Source organism: Benincasa hispida, chromosome 11, assembly GCF_027475165.1.
Source record: "Benincasa hispida cultivar pf3 chromosome 11, pf3_genome.v1.1, whole genome shotgun sequence".
Classification (NCBI taxonomy): domain Eukaryota; kingdom Viridiplantae; phylum Streptophyta; class Magnoliopsida; order Cucurbitales; family Cucurbitaceae; genus Benincasa; species Benincasa hispida.
In genome coordinates, this window is record NC_143488.1 from 87,767,018 (window position 1) to 87,777,277 (window position 10,260).

A 10,260-nucleotide genomic window follows, 5' to 3' on the forward strand; every position below is an offset into this window, starting at 1 on the left:
TTCAAACCAAGTGGCAATCTAATCATTCATAAAATCCAAGAAAATATAATTTACAAGAGTCCGCTTCCAGACCTTTATGGAAATATCACGTAAACCTTCAGAAACTACCTTTCACTTTGGAATCCATATCCTAGTGAACCAGTAGAGCATAATCAGCAAAAAGAAGCCATAAGATCAAGAGCGTAAAGGGAAAGGAGCTGGGCAATAAAGCGATGACAGTTCATCTAACCAACCCAAGCCTGCAGCAAATTCAATGGTAAGATTTCAACTCATGAAAGTTATAACAATGAGCCCGTAGTACAAAGTTTTGGACACATGAAGGGCAATCATAAATTCTTCAAAGTTCAGGCAAGATAACGGTACAGTTTTCTATCTTCTTTGTCCCTCTCCAAAAACTCCCTCTCAATAAGAGATTCAATTCGTTTTTTAATGACAACAGGGTTTGGAAGGAACCTTGACTGCAACTGCTTCGTGACTTCAGTGACGATGTTATTGTGATCCAATACTCGCCTTGCCTTCATTATTCTGACTATAGCTGCCTCGATCTGTGGTTTCCGGTCTTCCTCTACCCTCTGTCGCGTTTCCTGGTTTTCTGGCTCAGACTCCCTCTGTGCAACCACAGTACCGATTTTCACCTTGTACAACTTGCTCGTGAACTTATCGTTGAAGAAAAATGCATCGTCTTCAGCGATGTCCTTACTCATTGGCTCCTTCCGGAGGACATTCCGTCCTTTCACACAAGCTAATGACTGTAGACATCTTTTCAAGTCTACAGCTGGAATCTCTGTGGCTTGCTCAATGTCTCTATAACTCAACCGATCAGCATTGTTAAACAGCATTAGCACACACATTTGGTACGTTGAAACATTCAACTCATGCTTCTGACCCTTACCAAAAGTTGCTTTAAGATCGGCTGAACCCATATTCGTTTGCCAGGATAATCTTCGGCCAGTATGCGTCCCAAGGTAGTAGCTTTTAAATTTTTCACATATCCCAAGAATTTCTGGAGGAAGATTGCAAGTTGTGCTGGCCTGAGTTGGCCATGAACCTGTAGTGAGAACCTGCACAACTAGCGTGGGTCCTTCTCCTAACTCAGTACCAAATCTTGCATAGAAACCCTGCATTGTATCCTGAGACGTCTTCATATCAGTGAACATACCCTCCAACTTAGAGGTAAATTGGTACCCACACTCTGTTTTGAGCTTAACGATCAAACTTCTTTCAGCATCGTCAGACACAGTTTTTCCAGACAGAAGCCTCTTGGCCAAATGTTGCTTGTAATATTTCTCAAATACATCTTTCTCTTGAAGGTAACGGAAAAGCATCATAACCTTATCTAGCACAATTTCTATATCTTCCTCACTGACCCCTCTCAATCCTCTGCGAAGCTTGTCATCTACAAACAAAGAGATAAATTCTGGAGATCGAGCATTTAGGTTGATAAAATATTCAAACGAGGAATTCAATGCATTTTGGAATGTCTTGTCATTGTTGAATGCCAAGCTGATAACCTTGTCATATTTATCCTTCAAATCAAGGAGTCGCTGCACGTAATCCACAGGATCCTTTATCCTATCAGGATCTGTCACCAGCTGCTTACCTGTATCACGGATGTAAGATGTCATGACATCTCTTACTATAGAGAGTCCACTAGGTACACGGCGAAACAAGTTATACATTCTGCCCAAATCTTCATATTTATCATCAACAAACATATTTACTAAGCCTGAGTTTTCCATGTGGACTAATCTTTGCATGTGACTTTCTATCATCTCTTTTTCCACCACGCTGGTTATCTTAGGTTCACTTCTAGCATCTAAGTAATGGGACACCCTTTCTATTTCTTCATTCAAGCGTCTCTCGGCCTTCTTCAGATAATCCCCACAGTCGCAAGACTCAATAAATTGCTGAGACTCGAGACGATAAAAATCTGCAGAGACATCAAGAAAATGCTTTTCAAAGTCTTCTTGGTAAACAGAAGAGCCTAAATCCATAAGCATCTTTATAATGTTCCTCATTAAACCCCTGTTTATAACTTCACCACTCCTTTCCATATGCACAAGTTCAAGAAGAGTATCTCGGAGCCTGGTCTGGGTTTTGCTAGAGTGGATAACAACATCCCTCCATAGATTCAAACCGAGCTCATGAACTGGGGTTTTGTGAGTGCTTGGGATGAAAGTTCTGTCCATGTACATCAATATGTCTCGGATCATTTGCAAAGCCTTGTTGTGGTCTGCCCATTTCCTGTTCAATTCTACCAAAAAAAGTTCTCCTTGAGCTGCTTCAATTCCTTTAGATATTTCTTTCAGATGAAATGACATTGTGTTCACGAGCCCAGAGTAGAGTTTTTCCCCAAATTTGTGCAGCACCATATTGTACGCATTTCTAAATGTACAAGATGCTTGATCATCAGGAGAGGAAAAAAATATATTTTTACATGAATGACAGGAACACTAAAAAATGCTTGAAAGTAATCAAATAAACAGGTTCCTACTACGCATAGCAGTAAAAAAAGCCTTTTCAAGTTAGAAAAAAAAAACGAAGAAGAAGAAGTTGAAAATGTATGAGAAGGTAGTTAACACTGTAAAAAAGTCACAATCTAGCTGATAGTGCAGCTTCCACCAGAAATTGTTGAAGCCCCGTCGACATGCAAAATAACTTGATTTCAGCAAGAAGCTTTGAAGATGATACATTACGTTAAATAATGATCCAAAATTGTATCTTTTTTTTCCTTTTTTGTTTTAATATCAGAGAGTGGTGAATTAACAATCCAATGTACACTACAGAATGCAAAGAGAGACAGAGATCATGAAGAATAATAAAGAGCAGATCTACAAGATGGCAATTGAAATTTTTTTCATCTTAGTTGTATTCCTATCCATTCAGCATCATCTTTCACTCGGCATTTCAACCATAAATGATGCGCAAAGCACATATTCAAAAACTAGTTTAGTTTAATTTATTAATAATGCACAAAGAAGAGTGCATCCTCCTACCTTCCACTCAGAGCATTACATGGCTAGGATAACATTGAGCAAAAAATAAAGAAGATTAGATTGGTCAAAGTTTACATGTTTCAATTGCAATAGATCTGATAACATAATCTATGGGTGTGATGATAGCTATCAGAACACAATCAAGTACAAATTTGGGCCCCTGTGCGGTTATCCTACATCCATACAGCATATAGATGTGTTAGCCGCAGGGACGAATAGCATAAAGGTGCCTGATAGGAAGGTTATTAGGGATATATTAGTAATTATGAGGAAAGTTCTCTTACTTTTCCAGCAGTCTTTAATCTTAAACAAGTTTGTGTCTGTTTCATGGTAGATTCTCGATAATCTCTCCTTAAGAGGGTTTCCCCAACAGCCATTTGACTTCCGAAAATCTCACATTGCTCCCATCTCCAACTTGAAATGAAGATATTTTTTCACAAGCTGTCTGTAGTTGTTTATAAACTGCCATGGGATTCTTTTACTGGTTCTTTTTTCTTTGGTAACTCCACCCACGACTCTCGACCACATATTTTATTTTGATAAGCGCAACTTCGTACTTATCATCTGCTATTAATCTCCACCAGCAAGTTTTCTCCAAGGCAAATCCCAACTCCAATTAGCTGCAAAAGAAATATTCATTTTCTTCCAGTTGTCAAGACAGGGACCACCTTCCACTATGCTTCTAAAGAGATGTTTCCAACTTGTGAGGTGGCACACTTCTTCTGCACCCATTTTAGCCCAAAGAAAAGTTTCTAAACTTCTCTTTCCAAGAGATTTGCTCCCTTTTTGAGCATTATAACAAACAAAAATGGGATTAAATCTAGTGCAATCCGTTCTTTTAAGATTGCACAATTACCTCTTTTCTTTTTCTTTTTTCTCTTTAGTTCAACAATAAGGGGTTGGAGATTCAAACGTCTAACCCCTAGGATCGAGGACATATGCTTTGACTAGTTGAGCTATTCTCAAGTTAGTATTATCGAAAGATTATGGAAGAGAACACTGGAAAGGAACCACATTATTATGATTACTGGAACCAATTTGATACTAAATTGAACATTAAAAACAAAATAGCCTGTATGCAGAGACAAGTCATCGCAAACGATGTCAAAAGACATAATCACAATAACTTAATGCACTTTAAATAGACACTGCACGGAATTACATTGCTGTAGCTTGCAGCAACACACTTCCTTCAAGGGAAAAAGAACAAAAAAGAAACGAACAAAAATGAAAACAATTAACAAAAGAAAAAGAACAAAAGTGGAACGTTCAAAATCAGAGCCAAAATGTGTAGAAATCAAGATGAACCATGAATTAGGCAAAAATTGAAACGGCTTGGTGATTTTTCTGTAAGTTCATATGCCAGCTACAAACTGTAATCTGTAGTTAGATCAAAGATCATAGTGACTACTACAACCATTTCTTCATGCCTAGTAAGTTGAAATAATGGTATTAATCTGTTTAGTTCAAAGGAGATAACTGATCATCCGGATCAAAAAAATTGTATATGTGTCTGTGTGTGTGTTTATTTGAATCATATATTAAAATTAAAGAATACAAGGGCATACAAAAAGACAAGTCAACAGAAAAAAAAAGGAGTTCAACCCTACCTACAAAAAAGGACACGACCAAGCTCATAATTAAAGAAAGGCCTAGATGCCTAGTGACTTATACCATAAGGAAGAATTAAACTTAGCCACCTCCCAAACTTCCTCCACCTCTCTAAAGATTTTATTATTCCTCCAGCCAAATTCCCCACAAAACTACAAAGTACAAAGAAGCTAACCTGCCACAAAACTTTACCCATCTCCCTGAAGGGAGAACTCAAAACCACCTCCTCCATTCGAGCCCTGACATCTATATTCCAAACCTAACAAACAACAGACGATCTCAACCAAAAACTCCAAAGGCGGTGAGTTACGATCCCAAAACAAATAATTCAAGCCCTCCTTGGGCCTCTTGCAAATAATCCATTGCAGGAACAGAATATAATTGATATAAGAGACCCATCAATTATGGCCCCAAACATGGCAGGATTAGGGGAACTTGCACTGAAGGATGATGCAGTTCAAGTTGAAGGTGATTTGAGAGAAACTATATTGAAACACCACAAGAATGCTTTGGTAGGAGAATTGTCAAACCAAGTCAGTGAGTCACTAACTTCAATTTTGATACAGCAATATCCAGTCATCAATAGGACCACGGAAGCCTCCTGTTTAGATGACTTTGCTCCATGAGCAATCTTTTGAGTACTGATTTTATCTGGAGGAATGGAAGTTATGAAACTACAACACTGCATAAAAACTACAATAAATCTCTAGATACAAAAATTTTCCCAAGCAAGCTAAGGTAGATAATTAAACAAACTTGTGAAATGCAAGAATGTCATTGACCTTTCCATTAACAAGGAACAAGCTACAACTAATTCCAATGCTTAGCCTAATGTTTGGAAGTGTTTCAGATGTGGCATCCAATGTCTCTTATAGATGCTAGTATGCAACGGCATTGAATAGCTTATGCTCACAAATCTTTAGAAGAATAGAACCATGGAGAAGGAAAAACATGAATATACTGAAGTCGACAATGGCAATACGCTAACGGATGCCATCCAATGCCTATTATAGTATACTAATGACCTACCCCTAAATCTGAGGCCCATCATCTACAACATACTATCTTTAATACAAGATGCACTATAAATAGGCAGATACATAGTATAATTGTTATTTTGAGAATGGTGAGAACTTCATCTCAAAGTTCTTGTTCAAACTTTTCATTTCACAGTAAATACACACCCACACCAATAAAAGTTTGATAAACCAAAAAAGGATGTAAAGTAGATTACTTAATCATGCACTAATTTTTGACAGTATTTCTTTAATTTTTACTATGCTGAAAACAAAGCTCCCTGCACATCTAATCGGGCTGACTTAGCGATACAACATTTAAGCCATTCATAGAGGAAGAAGTGAGGGTATAGAGTTCTCACGATGAAGGAGTGTTCTAATCACAACCCTAAAGCTAAAGAAAATTTAAGAGTCATAGAAACCATCCCATTTATTCCTAGTTGTACACTTGTGCTAGAGAAGGTTCCTAGATAATCATGATACGGTTTTTCTGGGATAATTAACAGTGTGGAGAACAACTTTTAAGGACTAAAAGAGGAATAATCGGTTGGTCAAGACATGACCTTTTTTTTTTTTAACCTTTTTTTCTTTATTATTTTTATGCAGTAAAAGGAAAGGCTTCCAATTGAGTTTGTGGAGTAGAACTTCAAAGAATGTATTGTTTTCTTATTAGTCGGTTTAATGGGCCTTGCTGCAATGCCCAATCCATAATATTCAAAATCACATGCCTCTTATACTTGGATTTACCTTATGAAACCTACGTCTACCTCAGTATCACATAAATTGATAAGGATATCCAATCCTCCATCAGTAAATTTAAGAAGTACTAGAGAAAGGTCATATCTAATTTAGTCTTATCCCATTTCTACTTACACCACAGAAACACGAAATCTGAAGCATGAATATTGTGTATAGACAATAGAGCACTGTACAAAATGATTGCCAAATACCAAATTCAATCATAAAACTGTGTGGTCGCACTAATTTTTCTAAGATTAACCTACGCAGTGGAAATCATCAATGAAAAGAGATGAGAGAAAATAAGAATTAGAGACTTTTTTTTTTAGTTAAGTGGTTGATTATAGAAAACGAAGGCATTCTAGATGGATGTAGGATTATATAAATAACTTATTATGCCACTTGGTTCAACTATTACTCTAAGAACTTTTCGTATGGCCTATGAACCAAGTTATTCAACTTCTCCTAAATTGTTTTGTTGCCCTTTAGTTGGTTAATGTCCAAGCCAATAGCAGATCTATTCAAGATCATCTCGGACACATACATATGACTTAATTGCAAATGACTATCATGCCCAACTCCATAAAGCAGAAGGGTAATATGTAAGTCGCAACTTTTCCTCGTTTTAAGCGATGGTTCAAAGATATAAGAGCACTAACCACTCTCTGAAACACATAGGCGCAACAGAGAAGTAATCTGAGAACCACTGCTTCAATACAAAACTCATGGTGGAAGTTGCAATCTGTAGTTCCATCCAATAGTTGCAGGAAAGAGAGAAGGAAATAACATGGTAGTATACCAGTGAAATGAAAAGGAGCGGAAGCAACCTGTAAAGCTCTTCAAAGCTAAGCCCGCTAGCGTTATGATTGTAAATCTCATGAATTGCATGTTCCAAAATCTTCCACGTCTTCTCAGCATATTTCGGATCCACCACGACCCGGTGTTTAAAGGCCTCTATCTGGAAATTCCTCTTCTTCTGCGCACTCATGGCTTCCAAAGATCGGATCCCAGAAAACCCTTAATCTTAATTGGATGGACGAACCCTTCCGATGAAACCCTAGGTTTTGAAAAGAGGGGGAGAGATCGATTTTCAGAGGATGACAGAAGAAGAATTGAAAAAAAGGGGGAAATGGAATACAGAAAGAAATGGGAAATTGGAGGAAGGAAAGAAGACGGGGAAATCTTTATCTGGGAGATTTAAGAAGTGCCTGAAAGCAATAATTCGAAGAGGAAACGAAGAATAGAACAAAAAAATTGGTTACTTTTAAATTGAAATTATCCTTTTCTTCTCGACGTGGTTCTCTTTTTCCCCGAGATGGGTTTGCAAAGCTTGGGAGGGAGGGTCAAGAGTGGCTTTGCTGCCGGGCCAATTTTTTGGCCGGATGGATGATGGATCACACCCCTCTAACCCTGTTTTTCATTTGATCAATAAATTTTCGAGTTGGTGTTTGTTTGATATGTGCAATTTTTAAAAGGGACATATTCATAGATGTTTTAAGGCGTCAAGTTGATTATTATAGTCTATAGGTTATAATAGTTTGTGTTTAGGTAAAATAGTAAAGGGAGAGATATGGTGGATATAAAAGAGTAAACACATTAACAAATAGGGGTTCCAAGTAACATTACGATACCAACAAGAACGTAGCTCAATTGGTATAGTGCTTGCGCTATCGACCTCGAGGTCAGAGCATTTCGGACAAGGAATAGTTTCCTATCTCAAATTTGAAAGAGCAACTCAAGGATGAGAAAAGAACTTCGTTGGTGAATGAGAAACTCAATGTTGATTTTCATTTGATAAGGTGTGACATGACTAACTATAATGAGGATTCTATCAAGGGTGTGTTAGATTTAGTTTAAATTTAACATTATCATTAACGTGACATATATGTGCATTATTTTCTCTTTAATATTTTATACCCATTATTTTACAAGGTTAATTAAGTTAAAAGTAATTAATTTCCTAATTAAACACATTGATGGGAAGTGTATAATTGAGATAAAACTTTAATGATTGGTCTTCTCTCTACCTCATCAAGTAGTCATTTATTAATCTAAATCCAGTTCTAAAGGAAAGTCAAGAGAAGAAAAGCATAATCCCTTACTAAGATTGATATCATAGATCAAGTACGTTACTCTAAAACTCATGTTATAGAGAAAATCATCTTGTTCAAAGTGTAGAATGTCATTTATCATAAGTTTCTTATGTGTCTTTTCTCCAATTTCATGTATTTTCCATTATGTTACTTCTTAATAAGGCTATTACACATGTACTCTTCTAGGTCTTTATATGTTGTGTCTTGCCTTAATGAAAAATCATATGAGGTTGATTTTCTATCTTCTCCTTCATCTTCTCTATTCTCGTAATCGTTTATGTTATCAGAGCTCTAAAAGCTCATTTTTTTGCTTTAATGAATCATGGTGAGGGCTCATCATCGTCCTCAAAGAGTAATGACTAAGTCGTCACCCCCTCTACCCCATCGACTACTCCTGGTATCAACACTTTTTCACCTTTCCCAAGACCTCAGATAACTTAAGTACGAACTTCTCCGATTATTCCTTATCCTAATCCTCAAGTTCGCATACAATCTCCCTTAAATTGACCTCAAAATCTTTATCTCACTTCTTATCCGAGCCAACTTGGCTTTAATCAACCATTGAATTTTCAAAATCAATAGCAACATTATCCTTATAACTCCAGTTTCTATCCTCCTCAGTTTGTTCCCAGACCTAACTTCCTAAATTTCCCTTTAGCCCCTAATATTTTTCTACACCTGTTTGCCCCAAATCCCCACCCCTCCTTACCTCAACCCCTAATTGTGAAGCTGAATGATAATAATTTTCTCTTTTAGAAGAAGTAGTTGTTGATTGCGGTTCAAGCAAATGGTCTTGAAGGTTTTCTCAATAGTACTTTTACTATACCTCCCAAATTTCTTGATGCTTATAATATGCATTTGAATCTAGATTTTCACACATGGGAAAGGTACAATAGTTTTATTATGTGTTGGATATATTCCTCGTTGTCTGAAAAGAAGATGAGAGAGATTGTTAGTCTAGATTCTACAGTTGGTATATGGAATTCTTTACGTAGATCTTATGATTCTAAAGCCATTGCTCGCATAATGGGTTTAAAAGCTCAATTACATAAGATTAAAAAAGATGGTCTCTCTATTAGTCAATATTTAGCTCAAATTAAAGAGGTTGCAAATAAATTCAATGCTATAGGAGAACTTATCTGATAACTTATAGAAATACAAGTTACTGTATCTCTTTCATTTAAAATAATAAGGCAAAGACATAAAATTTAGATAATTTCTATCAATAAATCTATATGAAAAACGAAGCATGCGATCACATACTTTTAACGCATAACATATTTAAATTTTGGATTAATTTCGCTACTTCTATGCAGAATATCCTTTAGTAGTATGATGAACATGCGATCGCATGTTGCATACCCACTGATGCGATCAAGCAAGAATTGCCCAAGAAGAAAAGGAAAGATGATTGCATAAGCTACAAGCATTGAGGCATGACATGACATGGGCAGTGGGTGTCGCATCACAAGTTGCGTTGGTGGCTAATAAGAAAACTTTGTTGAGGATTCAATGAACCTCTGACACGTTGCAGACTGCACGACAGGGTATGAAATTTAATGCACCACATCAATGCAATCATGAGTTAGAGAAAAGAAGTGCTCACGAACGCCTATAAATACCCATGCAAATGCCATGCAGAATATACATCGGGGGAGACGAGAGGAATACCCTGAGAAGGGATTCTGCTAGAAATCCCTACCAATTTTCCATAGAAATTCCTTAGTGAAATCTTAGGATTCTAGGGAGAGAAAAGGATAATACTGTCTAATCACCTAAGTGAAGCAGTTGTAAAACGAGCTGGAG

General features: G+C 36.9%; 1 protein-coding gene across 3 annotated transcripts; it reads right to left on the reverse strand.

The window, feature by feature from the left end:
• Positions 1–7,815, reverse strand: LOC120091093 (cullin-3A-like). Of its 3 annotated transcripts, none has more exons than XM_039048928.2 (2): positions 7,189–7,815; positions 1–2,385 (listed from the first exon to the last, which is right to left on the reverse strand). In XM_039048928.2, exons 1-2 carry the CDS (start codon positions 7,347–7,349, stop codon positions 345–347), a joined length of 2,202 nt encoding a protein of 733 aa, XP_038904856.1. In that variant the 5' UTR covers positions 7,350–7,815; the 3' UTR covers positions 1–344. The 3 variants fall into 3 exon arrangements, with proteins under 3 accessions (XP_038904856.1, XP_038904859.1, XP_038904857.1); XM_039048931.2 differs by having other exon boundaries at positions 7,021–7,745; XM_039048929.2 differs by lacking the exon at positions 7,189–7,815 and adding an exon at positions 3,281–7,005.
• Between the last annotated feature and the right edge of the window lie 2,445 nt (positions 7,816–10,260).